The 22,738-nt window shown below is 30.5% G+C and overlaps 1 protein-coding gene across 1 annotated transcript in view; it reads left to right on the top strand.

The window, feature by feature from the left end:
- LOC106679867 (serine/threonine-protein phosphatase PP1-gamma catalytic subunit B) overlaps nt 1–22,738 on the top strand; it is a 27,955-nt gene that overhangs the window by 2,970 nt on the left and 2,247 nt on the right. Inside the window, exons 5-6 of the mRNA XM_014419243.3 lie at nt 7,062–7,175; nt 20,055–20,198. Coding sequence (XP_014274729.1) covers nt 7,062–7,175; nt 20,055–20,198 — 258 coding nt within the window. The remainder of the gene's footprint in view (nt 1–7,061; nt 7,176–20,054; nt 20,199–22,738) is intronic.

The raw sequence follows: 22,738 nt of genomic DNA, 5'->3' as shown, positions 1-22,738 counted from the left end.
ATTTAAGTTTATCTATTGTAATTTGAATTGATACTTCACTGAATATGGATATTTTATATGTATATTATAGAGATCTGGCTAGACTGCAGACTTTGCCTTTTTAAAACATCTGTTTGTATATGGTCTATTAAACGCCTTTTATGGAGAGGAATGGTTTGTTAGCTGTAGTTACCACATTCACTTCTTCCTAGGTTTTTAAACATTAAATTTATAAAAAAATATTGGAAGAAGACAGTTGACCATATGAAGTAGATTGGAGGAAGATAGCCCGGGTGGTGGTCAATTAAGGTATCAAAATAGTAAAAGAAAACTATTTATTGTTAACCATGGTTTCACCTCAATTTGCAGGATTTCAATAAGAATGAAGCAGGGCTGATAATAATGAAGTTATGTTTCTAACAGAACTTCATTCTTATCAGCCCTAATGAAGCCCTACAAAGTGAGGCAAACTTTTGGTTAACAATAAGTAGTTTTCTTTTACTATTTTGGTACCTTTATTGACTGCCACCCGGACTATCTTCCTCCAATAATAAAAAAAATACTGTTTTTATATTTTGACTGGTTTTAATCATGATCCCTTATACTTTTTTTGATTATTTAGGACAATAATTACAATGTTATGGATCAATTTAAAATAATATTAAATTGGGGAAAAATTGAAAAGTCAAAGGATTAAAGACCTAATTATTAATTCTAGGAAAACAAATTATAATTATGATCAAGACAAAAGAAAATATTACAAAAAATCTGTAGATTTGCTTCTCTTTTATTGAGTTCTGTGAAATAGTGAAGTAAAAAGATATTAAATAAATCAAAAATTGTATCCTTGTATAGTCTCAACACTTTTTATTTCATCAACAGTCCAATGTTTCGGCCATCCTTAAGGACAATCTAAATATTTAACAGCTTATATTATATATTCATTTGTAACATTTATAACAACATTATCACTAATAATATAACATACTTTCAATACAAATTCTCACCTCACATTAAAATTTAAAATTTTTTTGCAGGCTATTCTGCCCAGGTCATTAATTATAAGTTAAAACCCTATGAAAAAGTCAGTTATTAGAGAGTCATATTTATTATTAATAAGCTTATGTTTAGTTACCTATTTTTTTTATTAAAAATTCATAAATATTTAAAACTTCTACTTTTCAGATTATCCACAATATCACTACCATATAAACAAACTATTTATAACCTCCCACTCACTCAGGTCAGCCTTGTTTTAAATTTAATTTAAGTTGCATTTTTGTCTCAATTGGTAATCAAGACCTAATTATTAATCCTAGGAAAACAAATTATAATTATGATCAAGACAAAAAAAATATTACAAAAAAACTGTAGATTTGCTTCTCTTTTATTGAGTTCTGTGAAATGGTGAAGTAAAAAGATATTTTTATTCCTGTGAATTATCGCTTTATATGAGGTATTTCTAGGAGCTTATTCAGAATTGTATTGACCAAAGCTTCGTTGTGATTTTTTTTTTATTTCAGTTTTAATCAATGCTATTCTTATTTTGTATGTTTTTTAAAAATGATTTTACTGTGTTTAATTGAGATTATTTTTGGACTATTTCATTTAAGTTTATCTATTGTAATTTGAATTGATACTTCACTGAATCTTGTCAAATTGGATCATTTGTATTTGCCAGGATATATGTGTTTAACGGTTTTTAGATTCCAGTAGCCAATGAGACCTCTCCTCTTTATTTGAACTTTTTATAATATTATTGATGAATAATTTGATATGAATTTGGATATGCTTAGGTAGGTTAGACATCTGTAAAAATTAGTTAGCTGTTAGGTGGGTGTAAGCTGTGGTTTGATAATTGAGGATTCTTAGCACAACCGGGTGCTGAACAACCAAACTAGCTCCTATACCAAATGTTCCTCCTAATAATTTAAACTGAATAGTTTTTATTAGAGTTTCTTATAAAGCCTTTGTAGTATGTCAGTACATTATTTCTAGGTTACATTTGATATTGTGCTGAAATAAATTTAATAATTTATTTTTGTAAAAATGCACATTGGGCCAAATTACCAATTCAATACAAAAACATTGAAATCATGTTGTTCATAGATTTTTTTCACATAACAATAAAGCTTTTTTTTTTTTTTTCTACGCCACAGGAAGTGGGCTATTACGCCATTTTCCCTCTCGCAGTCCAATACAATTTTACTCTTCCTCTTCGTTGGTCCGGATCCTGCTCAACATCTTCTAGACTAATAAACATTAAAAGATGGTCTCCATCCATGTCTCCCATGTTGCATAGAGGGAATTTACGATGCCAATTCGATGGAGGTGTTTTTGGAGCAGATCATGTCCTGTTACTAGCCAAAAACAAGCCACTCTCTCAATAACTATAAAGCTAGTGTGTGCAAGTGGAAAGAAAAATCAAATTTAATGGATAAAGTTCATAATCAGTGAAATAATAAAATTATAAAGATTCTGTTGGTGAACAAATATTATATTTACAAAAATAAAAATGTATATACTAATATTATTAATTTTCAAAAAATAAGTAATTTAATATTTTTATAACACTAAGTTATAATAATAAAAATTCTCAATTGTTGTACTAGGTTCCTAGAGGCAGTTCAGAACTAGGTTACCATAATGTTACCTGGTTCTGATGTACTGCACATGCTCGAGTGTTGCCTAGTTCAAGTAGGTACTTGGAACGCTTTTCCCCCCATTCTTGAACTGCTAAGCTACGAATACAGGAAATTACTCGTTTCTTTAGGATCTCCTTTATCTTTGACTGGGACTGTTTCTTATTTATTTCTGTATCACACAGGCAAATATATTGACAACTATGTTCTGACTACAGAATGCAGTATCTTTCAAAGTTATTTTTGAGATTTGATAATCATTTTGTTCTGAAAAAACTACCTTTTTATTTAGTTTTGTTGTGCAATATTTTTTTAAATTTAAATATTTGAAAATGCAGTGTATTTAGTTTTAGAATGAGATTAACTTATGATAAATGCAGTAATTTGTGACTTTTAAGTTAGTAAAATAATTCTTACTTAGGGGTACAATTGAAAAAATTTGCCAATTTTTAAAAAAAATTTTAGATTCCATTGGTATAGTATTTGTTTTATCTGTATGGTAATTAAATTATTTAAAGGTATTCTGTTTTAATTATCTGATGGTACTTAGTCTCTACTTAAGCCAGTACATTAATTTTACCTTTTTATTTGTGCCTTCCTTTAGTAATTTATTATGATTTACAATGGCAAAACATCCAAATAAGTATATGTAATATTTTACTTTAAAAAAAATATTTTTGAGCCTGAATTTATTGAAATTCTTTTTAAAGTAACCTTTTATGAGTGTGTTAACAAGCTTAAATAAACGTGAACATTACAACAACAATAATCATAAAAGCAACATGTATAAACAATACATCAATTTCTGGTTAGGATACAAGGAGTATTCCTCCTTTTTTATGTTTTTCCTTTCTCCTTTTGCTTGGAAACGTATAAAGAAAACAACTATTTTCCATGAAGGTATGTTTGAGATATGTACTCTGATCAGAAAAGCTACTTCTTAAGTTAATATTTCTTGCAAAATAGTAAATGCAGTACCTGTATTTAAACCTAGAAAATGGTCCACTGATAGTATATACAGTAATTTGTTACATTCTTAATAAATGAGCCATTTGATCGTAAAGCATGATAATTGCAGAAATGAAAATGTTTGTTAATAATGTTTTACCTTCAACCAACAGTCACTTACCATAACTTGATGTCAACTTTATTCTTTTAAGAATACAAATTTCCTAAACATTCTTTCAAGAGTTCATGAAATCGGTCTTAAAAAAGCTGTGATGCCAAAAATTTTAGTTACCATGTTTTATGACTGAACTAAAATTGAGTCATTTTATTATTGAAAACAGTTACAACCTCATAAAATGAGCATTTAATTAAACCATTGTATGACTAAAAATGGAAAAAATACATGCTATTTATCACTTTATTAGAACTAGTAATAATAATAATAATTTATTTATTTGTTTATGGGGCAACCCCCGTAGAAATAGAGTTAGCCTGTGAAATACATGAAATAGACAATCAATTGTAGTAATTTTACAAAAATGATGAGTTAAAGATTGTTTATATAAACTAATTACAAACAATATATCCTATCTGGGCTATTCACATTTGTTAAAATAAAACAGTAAAACAAAAACGTCACTTCATATTTAATAATATTAAAAAACACAACAAAAACTATACCTCCTATTGGGACGATAGGTGTCCAGCTCTAAGCAAAAGGTTTTGGGTTACATATATAAAAAACAGTTTAAGGTCCAATCCTGAGGGTACAGACAGAAATACATACAACTGATTTTGACTAATGTCTCATAGCTCGGCATGTATCAGATTCGGTTCTCATGATTCACGGGGCAATTTGTCAAAAAATGGAAACAATCCTCCACGACCATTCCATCACAAGCTGGACAAAGCTTCTGTGGGTCCAAAGTATATTTGTGTTGACCGACATTTAGAGTAATTGCATATTTACCAGAAAGTCGTAGTTGGGCAATTATTCTCAAATGAGTTACAGGGCAACTGATTTTTTGGTAGCCTTGAGGAGCATTCATTTTAATGAAGACCCTTCCATACCACAGGCCATAGGTCCATTTTTTTTTTTTTTCCGGCCATGAAGCACCGCGGCCTCAGAGAGCCTATTGTACGCCGTCCCTCCTCTGCTCAAAACAGGCCAATTGCCTTTGCAAATCTGGACACTGTGTAAGGATCCACTGTTTAAACAGGTCCATTCTCGTAATAACAAGAAGTATTTATCCTTGACAATTCCCTGTATCTATCCAAGATCTACATTCTAATTTTGATACTTACCTGATCATTAAGTAGTATCGTGTCAAACTTTCCGAAGCTCCAATATTTTTCTTATCTGCTTTACCCAATTATATTGCAGACTCAAACGATTGTTACTGTCTAGCTGCAGTAGCTTTAAATAACACTGTTTCATGAAGCAATTACAACTCATGTAAAGTATTAGAACTAGTATTCTATTTAATATTGCTATTCAAGACTAAATATTTAATAATGATGAACAGAGGCTAACACAGTCAGTTTTTATACTTAAAGTAGTGAGGACACATATATCATACCGAGGTCCAGAGGATTAAGTACTTGTGTCTACAAGTGATAAGTCACAATTTCATTTATTTGTTATTTCTTTTCTTTTTCTATGAAGTATATATATTTTATTTTCTATAATCTCTTTGTTTAGTTTGTTTTTCAAGTTAATATATATATTTTTTTTAAATCTTAATTATTAAACAAACTCAGATGGTATGTCTGAATCGTCCCCCTTAAAATGAAAAAAAGCCAAATTTAATACATGTAATACAAAAATAAATGTCATAAAAGAAAAATGCATCAGATTATTCATAATAAAAAGGGACGAAATGGATGAAGAGGGAAATTCTTCGGGTTTAAAAAAAATTTCGCTCCTTTTTATCTATAAAAGTATAAATAATTTGGTCGGGAAGGTCATATTTGCTAAAAAATTAAAAGATGGAACCCTCCTAATCAAAGTTTTTACAGATATGCAATGGGAAAAAATACTAAGATATGTGGAACAATGTTAAATAAAGTCCCAATTAAAGTAGAGCCGCATGCTTACCATTGTGAGAAAAATAAAATGCCTGCATGTGATTCAATGGATTTGACTTTAATGTGACTATTTGCCACCATTGTTTAGCCATAAATTTGAAGAAAATTATTATAATACTGTAACTACTTTAACATCAAGGAAGGAGATTCAATAATATGAAAAAAAAAACTTGTTTTTGTGAACTCAGTAATAATTTAGTTGTAAACAGTTAACAATATTTAGATGTTGATTATACAATGTTATTTTGTAAAATGTCTCACTGCATACAAAATAAATGTAAAAGAACAAGAATAAATAAGTCAATTAAAAACAAAAAAAAATAGTTGTGTGTTGATATATTAGTTGTGTGTGTTGATATCATTTAGAAAGAAGAATCCTCAAAACTGAAGAAAGAATATAAGAAACATTACTTAATAATTGAAAAGTTAACAATAAGTTGAACCAGAGCCAAGGTGTCATATGGCGTCCCGATTTAAATTGTTGTACACTGGAAGAAATAGAAGAAGAATTAAAAGCACAAAATGAAGAGGTTAAAAGATTAACATAAATTTAATAACCCCACTATTCCACGAGAAATTAAAATAGGATTTTATAAGATTACAGTAATACAATATATTAGAAGCCCGATTAGGTGTACTTCTATATGCGAATACAGAGGGTACATCTACTACCTCTTCGGAAATAATCACTATTAACAAAATCTCTGTTCCCCACGATAGTCCAGATAAGTCACAAGGAGAATGTACGAAAGTCAAAGAAAGAAGAACACGAAAACAGAGCCAAGAAAAGATGGAATACGATTAATAAGTAAAGTAAAGTCAATATTTACTTTCACTTTTTTAAACTGATTATATATTTATTAAAAAATTTCTATATTATATTTATTATTATTATTGTTGTTTTTTTTTTGTTTTTTTTATTTGTCCAAAATATTCTAAACTAAACCACTTTTTAATCACCATTAATGTTTACTTCATTAGTTTCTAAAAATTTTCTCTATTGATTCATGTAAAGTAATTTTTTCTCTTCTTTATTTTATTTATGTCATTATTACAATGGAATTGTAATGGACTAAAAATTCATTTTAATGATCTTAATTTTTTTTTCATTTTTGCCATCAGTTGTGCATTTTTGGCATAAAAGAAGATCATTAAATCAATTTTGTCCAAAATCTGGACAATGCAGTCAGCACTCGACTACCAAAAATTTTTTACATAGATAATTACGTGTTAAATTTATTTTACCACTTGCGACCAAGGTGGAGAAACGGAACCCCATTTTAACTTGGAAACTGATTGCATTGTGTTAAATTGTGTTTGTGATAGTTTTAGTGAAGTTTTTAATTAGAATATTGTTAATGCATTAATGTGTAATATGATGATTAAATACTGTGAATTTTGCAGGATACTATGGGTTGGGGAGAAAATGACAGAGGTGTATCTTTTACATTTGGTGCAGAAGTCGTAGCTAAATTCTTACACAAACATGACTTCGATCTGATTTGCAGAGCTCATCAGGTAATAATATATTGGTAATATGCGCATAATGTCAGCCTTGAATTCTTTAAAAATTGGCGATTGTACTTGAATTTTTTGTGTATGTGATTATGCTTGAAAAACAGCCAGTCATCAGGAATTCCTATTTTTTATTGAAAAATTCTATATAAATTGTATCAAATTATTTCAAGGAAGAAGTCAAATCTTTCCTTTCTTCTCTAAGTCTTTATTAAAAGGGAACCTTTTAAAATTCCTAGCTCATCTTCAACTTAGTAACAATAATAATAGATAATTTACATTTAACACTTAGTGGAAAGTTTGTGAGTACCATCATGGAACTTATGCAAGTCACATGTAATGTAGTATATACATGGTGTACTGAAATGAAGCTTTCAGTAAACCTAACAAAGACAGAGTTGATTCTATTTACCAGGAAGAGGAAATTGGGTATATTTCAAACCCCGATTTTCTTTGGCAATCAACTCCAAATAAGCCAAAAGGTCAAATACCTCAGAATTAGTTTTAATGAAAAACTGAACTGGGGATCTCATTTGGCAGAAATTAAAAGAAAAATCAGTGCTGCCTTTTGGCAAGTAAAATGTGCTGTTGGCACTACCTGGGGTTTTAACCCAAAGGTTATGCATTGGATTTACACGGCGATAATAAGACTGACAATTTACTATAGAAGTATTGTGTGGTGGACAGCCCTTCAAAGGGCTTCCCATGTGCGAATGGCCAGTAAGATTCAAAGGATGACCTGTATTGGCATTACTGGGGCATTCGCACAACACATCTACTAAGGCATTGGAAATCCTGCTTTTCCTAATACCACTCCACTTATTGATTAAAGGGGAAGCGGTATTAGCCGATCTAAGAATGAAAGAAAATAGACAGTGGACAGAGACAGGAGAAGCTACTGGTCACGCGACAATAGTAAAGTGGTGGAAAGCGAGTCACTAATACTACAATACCACTCACCACTTCTAGATAAAACACCCGTTTTAGATAATAAGATTAGTTACTTACACCCAAATTTAGAGGATTGGGTACAGGGTTTAGTGGAAATCTCAGGAGATTATCTGCCCTGTTTCATTGACGGATTGAGAATGGATTCGACAGGACTAATGGGGGCAGGGGTTTATATAGAAGAATTAGACATAGAACTAAGCTTCCCACTTGGCAACCACTCGACTGTCTTTCAGGCAGAAGTATTTGCTATCTTGTCAGCAGCTTTATGCCCTGAAGTCACTAGCTGTGAAAGGACTGGCATCACCATCTTTTCAGATTGTCTGCCTGCGCTTCAAGCCTTGGAGTCACCTCTAATTTGGTAAGAGAGTGTAAACAAGCCTTAGAATCATTAGCATCCTTAAAGAAGCTTCAGCTTGTGTGGGACCCAGGGTATAAGGGAATCACAGGTAATGAAAAAGCTGATCAGCTTGCTAGAAACGGGGCTGAGCTCCCTCCAATAGGACCAGAACCATTCCTAGGCATCTCTAAAAGTCATCAGAGAAAAGTAGTTCTTGATTGGGTATGGAAGAAGGAGTGGAGGGACTGTATAGGGCTGAGACAGGCCAAGATTTTAATAACTAAACCCTCTATTTCTAAAACTAAGTGGCTGCTAGGCCTAAACAGAAACGAACTCTGATTATTAATAGGAGTCCTGACAGGTCACTGCAGACTTAAGAGATATCTTAAGAAATCTGGAGTAGTTGAATGAAACCTGCTGCTTATGCGGACAGGCCCCAGAGACTGCCTTACATTACATAGCAGATTGTGGTAGGTATGCATCATTAAGATACAGGCTATTAGGCTCTGATAGAATTAAAGGAAATGAGGCTTCCTCTATAGGTTGGGAGTCCCATTTGAATTTCATTAGAAAGTCGAAAGGTTCGGTATAGAGGAATAAGATACATAAAAGAGTCATTCCTTTGGTTTGTCTTGGGCATGGCAAAAAGGACCAATAGGCCCACTTGCTGGACTTGTTCCCCCACCGTTACCAGTACCAGTAACACTTAGGAGGAAGGGTTCCGTTTTTTTCTTTAAAATATATATATTTTAAATAAACATTTATTTAATCTGATTATATCAATCACTGTCAAACTTTGTCAATGAATCCTACATAGCCTAAATATAAACATTAGACCACTTTAAAAATAATTAATAGAAATGTAATTTTTAACGAATAATTTTATTTTTTTATTAGCTCTTGACAATAAGTGTGATGAATATTTAGAAGAGAGTTAATTTTTTAGTGTTTCTCTTACCATCTCTAATTTCAAGAAAGCTAGAATAAGCCTCCTTCCATTCACTTCATCCATTAACCACTATCTCTCAAACGCATACTTGTTTTATGTCATGTCTCATCTTATACAGCATATTCTAACTGTCACTAAGTGAATTTAGGACCTTATGGAATAGTAAAATAATATATTACCACCAAATTATGTGCTACATCATTTTATCATGTTCTCATAAGAACTTCAACTTCAAAAAGCTCCAAGATTCAAATTCAACCAAGTAAAATGCCTCTTGCTATTGAGGCCGAGGATAGAGTGACAATGATAAGGGTTTGTTAGGATTCATTCTATTCTCTATTATTATGATTATGAGTAGAGACTGGATTTTTGTGTAATTGCATATTTTGTTCCCTAGGTTAAAATTTTATTTCAATTTCAAATGCAAATAGCTTCAGATAGAGATAGTGTGTTGTAAGGTCTAAAAGCAATACGAAGGTTAGGTATAGCAGAACGTAAGAATTTTTGGATGTTATCGGAAAGAGAGGGGATGTATGGTAGTGACCTGCATAAGGGGATAGAAAGGGGTTGTGAAGAATTAGGTGAAGTGGAGAAACGATTTTTGTAGTAGTATATAAATTTATGAATGATGGGAGTTTTTTTTTTTTTTTTGTATTTGTTGATGAAATGCATCATTAATTTAATTAATAAGCTTTTATCTAATAATTCACATCATATTTTAGTTTTAAAAGTGAACTTTCCCATCACAGCAATTTTTCTTGTTTTTTTTCTCGGATTCCTTGACTACATTGCTATGATTTTTTTCCAAATTTTTTATCTCTGGAAATATGGCAGAGAACATTTTTTTCAAAGAACAGGAGCACTTTTTCTGTAGCCTTAGATGACTAACACAGAACCCTGGGAAATTTTTTAGAGGAGGAGCTTATCTTCTTCCCAAATTATGTTCAAATCTTAGTCAATATCTTGTTCTTCTTCATTAAGGGGTTGAAATGTATTTTTATTACTGTTTGGTTAGCAGATGTTGAACTGAAGTGCCTTTCCCACCTTTTTTAACATGTCAGTGGAATCAGTAACTAGGTTCATTAGCAATTCAAATATGTTCTTCTTAAAGAGAAGAACTAAATATCACAATAATCAATCTGAAAAAAGTTAAATAATAATCATTATTATGTTATTTTACATACTTTTTCAATTACCTATGTATACATTTTATTTTCCACTTCTTTCATCTCTTTAATTTTATTAATTCTTTTCTGTACAATTATTTACTTTCTGTTTATATTTTATTTTTTATTTTCTGTGTTCAATGGTTTTCTTGTTCTGTTCTCAGCCTTGATGAAAGCTAGAAATTCTGGCCAAAACGTTGGCACGATTAAATAAGTTACTTCAACTTATTTATGTTATATTTTGACCTCACCCCCAACCATCTTCTCATAAAAAAAAAAAAAAAAAAAAAAAAAAATTAATTAAGAATCTTTATAACAATCTTAAAAAAAAAAAAAATCTGCCAAGTACATATATGAATTCAATTTTCCGAAAGAATCCTTCATCATATCTTTAATATACTTGGCCAGCTGGGAATACTCTAATGCCTTTCATGATGACGAACTCTTATGTTAACTGATTTTCAATTGTGATGAGTTTTTATGAGAAATCAAATTCTTTAACGATTTTTTCCCTTTATGTGAGGTTAACCTTTAAATATTAATATTTGTGAAATATTAATATTTCACATAGTTTATAGGTAAATTTTCAATATCCATTAGCAATAGTTCTGGTTTTTTACTATATACCTTCAGGAGGCATTGGATTGGAAAAATCACCGATACAGAGAAATTACATTTTCTATAAAAAAAATCTCTTTCCATTAGCCGCTTAAAAAAATTCCTTCAGATGGTTTTAAAAACAAAATAGCTTTGTTGTATTTTCACACAAATATTAAATAGTTTAAATGAATGGAAAATGGTCTGGGTGCGGTCAAAAAAAACTTAAATAGTAACTGGGTATACTATTTTTAGTATACCCAAACACAAAGGGTGTACAAATAGTATAAGTATACAAATGTATACCCAGTTACTATTTGAGTTTTTTTTTACCGTACCCAAACCATTTTCCATTCATCTATATACACGGTCAATCAATAATCTTCCATTATTTTTCTACATTCTTTTTGTTTTTAAAGAATATTTTGTCAAGTTTACTAAGTTGAACTTAAAATTACCTAACGTAAACAGGTTTTTAGTTGTTGCTTCCTATTAAATAAAAAACGTGATGTAAAAAATACATATAATATCAAATTTTTCCTTTTCTGTAAAGAAATGGACCATTGTCTATTAGAAAATTTTTGTTGTTTTTGAGGTCTACTTTGACCTTCAATATTGCTTGACGCTTACCAGTCACCCTTTGTGTTTCCATTTGGCGTTTTGATGCTTTAGAACTTTGATTTATGTTTTGGTTTAATTATTAATACTGGACTCAGACCCCTCTTGATACTCTTTATCTTTTTCTGCCTGCAGATCTGAGCCAGTTGGGTGTTATTGCTTTGAAGTTGATACTACCTGGGTTTTCCCGCATGTGCTTTCCTTATTCTTTGATAAATTTCCATGTTTTGAGTTGGCAATTTTTTTATTTTAGCAAATTTACTCTTTTTTAAATAATGTTATTTTAGATTTTCTAGTGTTGGTAGTTTAAAGATATTGTGGTCCTAATGAAAAATTAATGTTTTTTTTTTTAAGGTTTTGAAACACCTTTTTTATTCTCCCTACCTATACTTGGCAGACTCATTTTTTACCTATATACCATTTCATTTTTGACCTATACAGCCCCAGATAGATAGGGAATGTCAAGATTCATTTCTTAGGGCCGCCGAGTAATAAATATTGACCAATCCAGGTCGGAACCAAACCCACAATCTACTGAATCAAGTGGGCGTGGACCCTCACCTTAGCCTGCTCAGCTATCAGGTCTTCCCGGTATTTATTTGATAGTGTTTAGTTACTAAGATTATATCTTAGTTACATTATTGATAAGATGTTTTCGCTTAAACTGCATTATGTCATAAGTCAGTAAAAGTCAACAATATGTTTTTAACACTTCAAAAAAAATAATGAAAAATCAATGCATCCTTGTAGAGAAATCTCGTTTTAATTATCATTATATAGGATACCTGTATATTTTTTCTGACTTTGAGAATTCTTTTGACATGTAATTAGCTCTAAAAATTAATCAACTTTTACTTTATCAATCAGTTTTCGATACAGAATACTAGTTACAGATTTACTTATTTGAGTTGTACATTTGCAATTTACATGTATAATTGCAAGCTCTTATCTTTTGCTGAGCATGTAGAAATGTGTAGATTCGAATTTCTGTGTACATATTTTTGTTAACTCTAAATATAAGATTCTAAATAAATACAGAAAAAAAAAATGTAATAAGACGAAAGTTGTATATAATTTTGATTTTGGTTGGTCTACCAAGTTTAAAAACTGTAAGTGCCTATTAATTGTCAAATAATAATTGGTGAAAATGTGCAAAATTTGTTTAAATGTAAAATTCTTGTTCTATACCAGGTATATCCGACAGAGATAGCAAAAATTGATAGAACAAAAATCATAGATCTCGTGAAATCTTCGGCCGATGATGTAATCCATTTAATAGCTATTACCGTTTAGTAACAACAGACCTTTAAAAATAAATATTACCGATTTCAAACTTGACAGCCATATTAATTTCTTGACCAGTTAATGATTAACACATTTTATTTTTGGAATTTCTTTATCAGTTACATGCTAAGTGCTATAAGATTGCCTATTTTCAAGTTTATACCTGAACTGGAAGTTGGTTTAAAATTTGTGTTGATGAGTCAGTGAGGGAGAAAATGAGACACACTGCCTGCATGTGAATGAGAGTGTATAGTTCAACAACAAAAAAAATAAAATAAAAAATTTGTTAATTAAGAACATTAATTTTTTAATTAAAGTTCACTTTATTTTTACTTTGAAGTAGTATTTATTGCATTCCTAATTTGATCAGTGACTTCACAGTCGAAAAAATATCTTTGAAGAACATATGCACTTAATGGTACACTTTTACCACATATTATCCACGAAAATATATATTATTAACAGTTAAAAAAGAATTTATCAATATATATATATATATATATTGTAATATTCAAAATATATTTAAAATAAATATAAGGGAATTTTAATAGTTTTTACTTATTCTCATTTCATGGGTATAGCTTAGGTTCAAATGAAAAGCTTTAATATTAAACAGGTAGGAGAATTTTATTTTATTTTTTATGACATTATATAGATTCTTAATCTCAGGGCGTGTTTTTCTAGGCAATCAGAACAGACAATTTTCTCCTAATAACACTAACTAAATCAATAGCTACTTGTACATATGTATTTAAATTTAGGTAGAATAAAACTAACCAATTTATATAATATTCTTTTGACGATTGAAGTTTCTTTGTCTTCTTTCTCAACAAACTAACACTAACTGTTAACAAAGCATTGGTCCTCTAAAAGTTTTCAACTCACTTCTCATCCACCGACGATCCAAACAAAGAGTACCTTATTCTTTTTGGATGACTGATGTCTTCTTTTTCTAGGTGTCTACCACTGAGAGTAGACAAAGGATGATCAGGACCTCCTGCATCCAGGAGACGTAATCCCTCTCCCGCGCCTAAACAACAAGTGACCGCTAAACCAAACGTCCTGTCTAAATGTTCGTTGAAAACATCAATTGTAGCACAACAGTTTTGAGTTTTTTATGCATATGATTTTCTTTATGAATATTTTTCTTTAATACTTATTCTTGACTTCTATTTTTTCTTAAATATATTGTAATTTCAATCATGATAGGAAGATAAATAAAGTTAAAAATATTTGAATCTGCTCAACATGGCAGTGATTCAAAAATATTTGAATCTGCTTAACATGGCAGTGATTCTACCGACTTTAGAAACAGCACTGCCATCTTGGCTATTTAACGATGTCTTTTGAGACTACATTTTACTGATGAAAATTAGTTAGCTTGCTTTTCAGTTTAACAAAGCAAATGAACATTATTGAAACGATATATAAAATAAAAACATATTAAAAACCATTTATTTATAAAAAATAACTATTTACTCAAAAAAGAGGATATTACAATGTATATTGTTGCGTGATACCTGGGCCAAGAAAAAAAACACAATTAACAAAACAAAAACAATTTTATTTTGTTGCAAAAATAACCAAAATATTTTCAACAAGTCCACAATATTCACTACAGTCTTTTTTTTCTTTCACACTCATCTAAAGCAAAACATCATTCCCAAATGGACTGATCAAGAACGAGATAACCTTGTTACACTGCCCCCTTCTTAAAACTCTTGGTCAGTATGGAGTAAGGACCTTCCCAATTTTTCTGGAGCTTTGAAAATCTTATTTTCTTTCGGATAGGGTTGTAGAACCAGACCTTTTCACCCTCTTTGAATGTTCTTCCTGCTACATTCAGGTCATAGCGTGTCATCATTTGGTCGCTTTCCACATGGATCTCATCTTGCACCTGAGAATGAATGGTTTTGAGCCTGTATTGTAGCTCATTGGCGTAGTCATTGATATCTGACTGTTCCTCTGGGTTTCCAAAGTAGATCACTGGGTCGACAATTTTCTCTTCCGAACAGAACACTAGCAGGGGTCCGGCCAGCCGTTTTATGGATGGCAGATCGGTTTGCCATCAGGGTCAACGATAATTGTTGACCATACCATCTGATCAAATTGAGCCTTAGTAGAACTCTTTACATTCAATATTTTTTGGGACATAGTTTTTCAAATACTAATATTTTTTCCAAATAAGTTAATTGTAAAGGAATTATCACATTATCTGGTAAAATATGTGATTAATCCTAGGTATTTATTCCTACAGTGCAGCTTATAAATATGTTTACACGATTTTGGCCATCTGTAACATACATTAAAAATGAGTCATATATTGAGAGAAGTTTGATATATTTAGGACTATTTGAGGTGTACCTATTAGGGATTAGTTTGAAAGTTGTTAAATATACCGTAAAGTATTTTATTATAAGCATTCCTTAAAAGAGCAGCAGTTTTCATTATATTTACCAAAATAAATTCACATAATGTTGATATCATTGTTATGGGAAAAAATATTAGTTTTAACAAATAGTATCAAGGAAAATATTGAACGTACAGAGTTCATTAAAACTCAATTTGAAGCTCATTAAATGCACTGTAAAGTAGTTTATATATAATTATGAGAGATTTAACTAGTTTAAGATTTAAACAGATTTAAAGAGATTTAACAATTTAACTAGTTTATATATAATGATCATTTTTCTAAAAATACTAGTTCTCGTGATATTTCCCAAAAATCAAAATGAAATTTCCAAAAACAAATTCAGACAATGATTTTGCCTGTTTTTTAGAAAAATAAATATTGGTTTTGGAATAATTGAACATAAAGAACTCTATTAGGGCTCAAATTGAAGCTTGTTAAATGTACGCAATCCTGTGATAAATCCTTTCTTACTGACGTAATATTTTCCCTCTATCTTTACCTCGTTCCTTATTCTCCTACACATCACACACAATCCTCTGACATCTGGTTAAACCTTTTTATCTGTGACTCTCCCGTAAAAATCCTTTCCTCTTCCCAGTACCCCATTCCCTTCCTCTCATCTCACGATCTGATCGAAATATACAACCTTCCAGTTAAATGCTTTACTCCTTAAATCATATCATACGGTAATCTGGGCCTCCTTTCCTATGAATCCCTTCAACCTGACCTTGATTCCGTCCAGTGAGACATAATACACTCCTATAACTCCATTGACCTTATGGTGTCCACCCTTACTTCACATCTGCAATCTATATTAGACATCCATGCTCCTCTCAAAACCCGAACCTTATGCCGTCCATAGGCAATGATAAAACAAAGAGAAGCAGCTAGACGCAAATTTTGTCAGACCCGCCTGTCTGCAGATTATACACAGTTTAAACTACTCCATAATGCAACCCAATTAGTAGTTCGATGTGCTAAATCTCTTCATATTCAACACGCCCTCTCCAATGCTCCCGATCCCAAATCCAAGTGGAAAGTACTCCGAAATTTATCCCTACTAGAATCCAATAACCTCAGCTCTTCCAATAACACCTGACAATCTCAACACCCATTTTGCATGCCTTGCTACTGATCCGTAAATTATCTTCGTCACCTACTTCCTTTTGAAACCCATAGGCTCCTTGTTACTTCCTTAATATTCCCCCACTTTGATTATTGCTGTGTGGTTTACAGGGGATCTCTAAGCAAAATTAAAACGGTTAATTAACTGCTTTGTATGATTCATTTTTGGGGTCCCTAGGGACGCCTCTGTCACCCAATTTTATGAAGAGTTGAAGTGGCTTTACCCCTCCTTCCGTTGTAAATATTTTCTTGCTTTCTTCCTCTATCAAGTTATCCAATCCCATCGTCCATCGTACATCTCTGATATCCTTAAATTTAAATCCTCAGTGCATTCTCGCAATACCCGCTCACGGGCTTCGGACTTATGTTTAACTGCACATCGAACCTTAGCCTTTGGTGGATCTTTCCTTATCCATTCCTCTTCCCTATGGAATACTATTCCCTCCTTTATTCATAGTTCTAGTACCCTCCAATCTTCAAATCACGTATCTTTGACTACCTTCTGTGCACCCAATTCCAGAAGAATAAAAATTGAAAGTTTCAAATAAGGTTTATATATTCACTGTATTTTATGTTTCAGAATTTCGTTCATACTTGTAAATATGTATATAAGCAAAAATTGTACTTTTCATTTATTATTTTTAGTTTAATTGTATTTGATTATGATTTTTTTAATTTTTATTTATTATCAGAAGTGTTAGTCATCTTATGTTTTATGATATAACATATGGTTTTATTTTATTTGTTCTATTCCTATTGTTGGGGCGAGGGGCTTTTCTTAAATGAAAACAACTTACCTCTTCCCCAAAAGGAAATTGTTCGCTGGTTCGTTGAGATAATAAAAAAAATAAAACGGAGGACCTGAAAAGATTATAAACACAAAAATAATAAAGAAAAAAAAATAGAGAATAAAAAACCTTCCAAATTGGTATACAAATTTAATAGAATTAAAATAGAAACAAAATAAAAAAAAACTGTTGGTGTTTTGTTGTTATAAAAAATAAATAAAAGTACGTAATGAAAGAAAATAAAATAATTTGATAAATACATATAAACAAAATCACTTCTCTTTATACTGTAATTAATTAAAATAACTCAGCAGCGATAAAAATGATGCATGGCTTGATGAAGAGAAAAAAAATCACTCACAGTAGATAGTCGGGGGGTCGATATGCGCATATCGCTCCAATCCGGAACATCCGCCGTCTTCAAAATATCGGTGATGATTGGTGGGTGGGTGAGGGTCCTGAGCTGAACCCCAAAAAACCTCGTATGCCTCAAAGCGGTGAGCCGGTGGGTGTCTCTCACTATAAGCTCCTTGGGTCCAGGCAACGGACTGTAGACTCCCTTATCAGTCCCCGTATACAGGCCGTAATCCCATTGCAGCCTGCAATGTTGTTGTATGTGCCGAACCGCAGCGATGTATTTATATTATTCACGCATATCACAAGCCTCCTTCCTTAACTATATTTACGTTATAAATTCTAACATAATTTTAATTACAAAATAAAAGTGAATTGTTACAAAAAAAAGGAAATTAATTTATAATTAACAAAAAAATTAAAAACCAATTGGAAGTAATAAAATTAAACTAACGAAAAGAAAAATATACTTTTGGGCTTTAACACCTATTTTATATATTCTGTTAATTATTGTTGTTCATTTTTATCTTTTTAAATTCATTGTTTTATTATACTTTAATTTTATTTTTATTTTGTATTTTACTTTAAGCCCAATTTTGTTGCCTGTATATTATTCTAAGAGATCAATCCCAGAATAAATAAAGAATATTATTATTATTATTATTATTAATTAGTTTATAAAAGAATTCTATTAGGGCTCAAATTGAAGCTTGTTAAATTTACTAATAAGGAGTTTATAAAAGAATTCTATTAGGGCCTAAATTGAAGCTTGTTAAATGTACTGTTAAGGAGTTTATAATGATGTTTCATTTACTTGTTATACTTTAGGAGTTATTAGCAATAATTCTCAAAATATACAGCAGGTATTTTGAAAAATCTACCATATTAGGGCTACTGACCCTCAGAGAGTGGTAAGCTTTTTACCGTTGTATTTTTTTTAAATTTTTACTTCAGAATAAATTAAAAGAAATTAATTACACTTACTTCTAGGTACGTGTAGCTAAATTTTAAGCTATTTTTACTGAACTAATTATGTTTAGGGTTCTTTTTTCATGTCAGCCACAGATCCTTTCCAACTTTAAATGGAGTAGCAGGTGCTGTAACCCTATTTCAAAGATATCTAGCTTGAGTGGAATAATACCACTTTGGGTCAATATCAGTTGGTTCTGAATATCAGTGATACAATATATTTCAAAACAACCGATTGTTGATCAATATTTAAGTTCAAACTTTCAAGAGAATAAGACCACTTTTCAAACTTTCTAGCTCTAAATATATTGTTTTTTATCGACATTGTGGTGCCTCTGTAGTTTATAATGTTAATATGATACGTGCAAGACCATGGAACGTAGAGACCACTCGTCTTCAAACTATGTGTTAGGCATTTGGACCACATGCAAATGTCTTAGTCAATACTCAATATAGGTTATGCTTTAGGAAGTGCTGTACTATATTTATAATTATGGTAACATGGATTTTCATGTAGATTACATAAAGACATAATAATGGTTACTGGTTTTACAAAACCAGCTGCTGTTTTATGAAAGCCTTCTGACTTATTCACTGAAGCATTTCATCAAAAACAGCAAGGAATGAGTTTGGAGCAACATAGTGATGAATATAAGTAAATTACATCACCTGTACACCAAAGCCATGTCACTGCTGTATAAATAAATGGACTGTTTAGGTACCACAAAATACTCTTGGTCGTGAAGGGTAGCTTGCTTAATGTGTAGAAAACATCTCAACATGCTTTTTGTACAATTTTCCCATGGTCAATATAAGTATAAGTAACACTCCAGTTTTAATTAAAGTTTAATTAGTTTAAATTTTCTGTTAGACTAGCAATCCATTCTAATTAACTAAATTTTTTTCATGTCTCATTCTTAACTTTGTATTGAATTAGTTTCTTGCATACTATTATTAGTATTGTGTGTGTTACTTGTATTGTATTGTTTCATGTATAACTTTGCATTGTTTTAATTTCTGTTATACCAAAGGTCCCTTGCTAATAGTGGGATAGGTCTAGCTTGTAGTTAGTGCCAGCTTCACACATTTTGACAGAGTATCAATGTCTATAATCCTATTTTTCTTTATTAATCCTAACATACATGTATTCAGGCATTCTTGTATTTTTTTAAACCAAAAAATGGTTTAAGAGGAAATTCCAAACGTTTTTTTAATTACTGCAAAGAATGTGACGATGGACTATACTTTGTTCTGTGAATTAAGATAATGTTTAACATGGAATTACTAATGCTCTAATACAATTCCCTGACTGTTTATAAAATTTTTTACAGGTTGTTGAAGATGGTTATGAATTTTTCGCAAAGAGGCAGCTTGTGACACTCTTCTCTGCACCTAACTACTGTGGTGAGTTTGATAATGCTGGTGCAATGATGTCAGTGGATGAAACTTTGATGTGCTCTTTTCAGATCTTGAAGGTAATGTAATTCTATGAATTTTGATGTAATATTTACATTTTAGGTATTATTATTTTTATATTTCAGATTAAAGAACAAAGTAAAATTTTTTTATTGTAATTATGCTAAATTACTTTTCATGAAATCATTAATATTATTTCTGTGCAACACCTCAGTATTATTATTTTTATCTATTTTTTTCTTGGATAAGCAACCTATTATTTCATTAACTATTATTGCACAGAGGAATGAATAGGTTGCTTATATTAGATTTTGTATTTTTAATGTTCTGGTTACTGCTATTTTCAATAGTTATAATAAAAATCTCCATATAGTATCACACTTATATTTTCCTGTAACTCGTTTCGGCCATTCTTAAGGATCTATTAATTAAAATTGTTTATTACATTCCAATCATTAAGTTTTTAAAAACATTTTGAACCATACATTTCCTATCTTATTTACAATATCACAGCTAACATTGGTTATCAAACTGTTACAGTTTTGTCTAATTTTTGGATACATATTGCACCAATACTGTCATACTTGGGTCTTTATCCTTATTTTTAACATCATTATTATGCTGATTATAGCATAATAATGATGTTAAAATTCTCCCAATAATTGTTCAGATTCTCCTTTGTATATTCCTGGAAAATTCAAACATGGCACTTTATTTACCTATCCTGATTGATTTTATTTTAGGTTTATATCTCAAACTTTATAAATTAAATGTTTAGGGTAGATATTTATTGGATATATTGGTGACTAGACAAAAATTTTTATCCTAAACATTTAGTTTGTAAAGTTTGGGATATAAACCTAAAATAGAAACAAAAAATCAATTATTTGACAATGTATTAATAGCCTGCACCAGTTTAATAACCAACGTTTGCTGTGATATTGTAAATAAGGTAGGAAATTAATGGTTCAAAATGTTTTTAAAAATAATTTATGATTGGAATGTAATTAAAATTGTTGATTAATAGATCCTTGATTATGGTCAAAAAGTAGAAGTTACAAGAAAATAAAAAGTGTGAAACTTGATAGATATTATTATTATTATAACTAATAAGCAAACCTGTCTCAAACAAGAAATTTAGCTATTTTAATGTTATTTTATTTGTTTAAAAATGATCAAAATATTCTCCTCAACAATTATTAGTAGATGACCAGTAGTAATTGATTGAGATTTAAAATATTAAAAATAAGGCTTTGAAACTACTGAAGAGTTTAAGTTTGTTGCAATTTTTAAGGTTCATTTGTATTGTTTCATTAAAAAAGATCTTGGTAATCAAGGCAGTCTTTGATAGGTTATTTTAGCCTTTAACGTTAAATTCTCCAGGTGTACCTGGTATTTAGCTTGATAAAATTAAAGAGACAAAGTAAATTTTATATTTAGCACTTAAAAACAATTTTTCAGGAAAGCTCACATAATTTTTGTTTGAAATCATCCCATAGTACTTCTTATTAAAAAAATTTAAAATCTGTACCACTACAACCCATGAAGGGTCAGAGGTTCAGTACTTTGTTAGGAAGTACTGTTACTAGACCAACAGTTGTACAAGGAGGTGATTTGGACAGAATCACGCTCGACCGCCAAATATGACTTTATTAGATATAGGAACTATTTTTTTCCCTGTGGAAGGTGATCTAATTCTATAATTATAACAAAGAACAAAATAACAAGCAATGAATAAAAAAAAAATATATATATATAAACCGAATGATATATAGTAAATAATTGTACAAATGAAATTAATAAAAATAAAGTGATGAAAGAAGTGGAAAACAAAATGTATATATAGGTAATTAAATAAGTAAGTAAAATAACATAATGTAGGAAATAAAAATTTAAAGTTATATAATGCAAAGAAATATGAATATTTTAATTTAGTAATAATTTAAAAATTAAGGTTAAGGTTGGAAAAAAAAAACTGAGAGAAAGAAAATATATGTAACTATAATACTAGAATAAAGAAACAAAATATAAAGTTAAGTTTGACAAAAGATGTAAATAGAAAACAACAATTATAATATTTGGTGAACATAACTAATAACGTGGGTAAGGAAAATTAAGAAAAGAATTGAGAAGGAGGGGGGGGGGTAAAAGAAAGATAGGAAAAACAGAATAAGATAAAGAGCTCACCTGGTAGTAGGAAATCGGAAAGTGAGCTCAGCGGTGCATGCGGTAAGACTCAGAGTTAAAAAGTACATTACAAAGATGACGAGATTACTGGAAGGTGAGAATACATTGCTAGTGGGTAAAAATAAGAAGTAGAAAATATTTAAAACTTATTTAAAAGAGGAAAGTGTATAAGACAGTGAAGACAAATGGTTTTAGAAAATGTTTAAAATGTTAAAAAATACGTTACAAAGATGACAAAGTTACTGGAAGGTGAGAATACGTTATAGTTATTTGGATGGGTAATAATAAGAAATAGAAAGTATTTAAAAACTTACTAAAAAGAGGAAAAAGTATAAGAGGGTGATGACAAATGTTTAAAAAGTTAAAAAATACACTACAAAGATGACGAAATTACCAGAAGGTCAAAATACGT

This window comes from Halyomorpha halys, unplaced genomic scaffold (assembly GCF_000696795.3).
Source record: "Halyomorpha halys isolate HHAL.00 unplaced genomic scaffold, Hhal_1.1 Scaffold226.1, whole genome shotgun sequence".
In the NCBI taxonomy this organism is placed as follows: Eukaryota; Metazoa; Arthropoda; class Insecta; order Hemiptera; family Pentatomidae; genus Halyomorpha; species Halyomorpha halys.
This window is presented reverse-complemented; position numbering and strand designations above follow the sequence as displayed.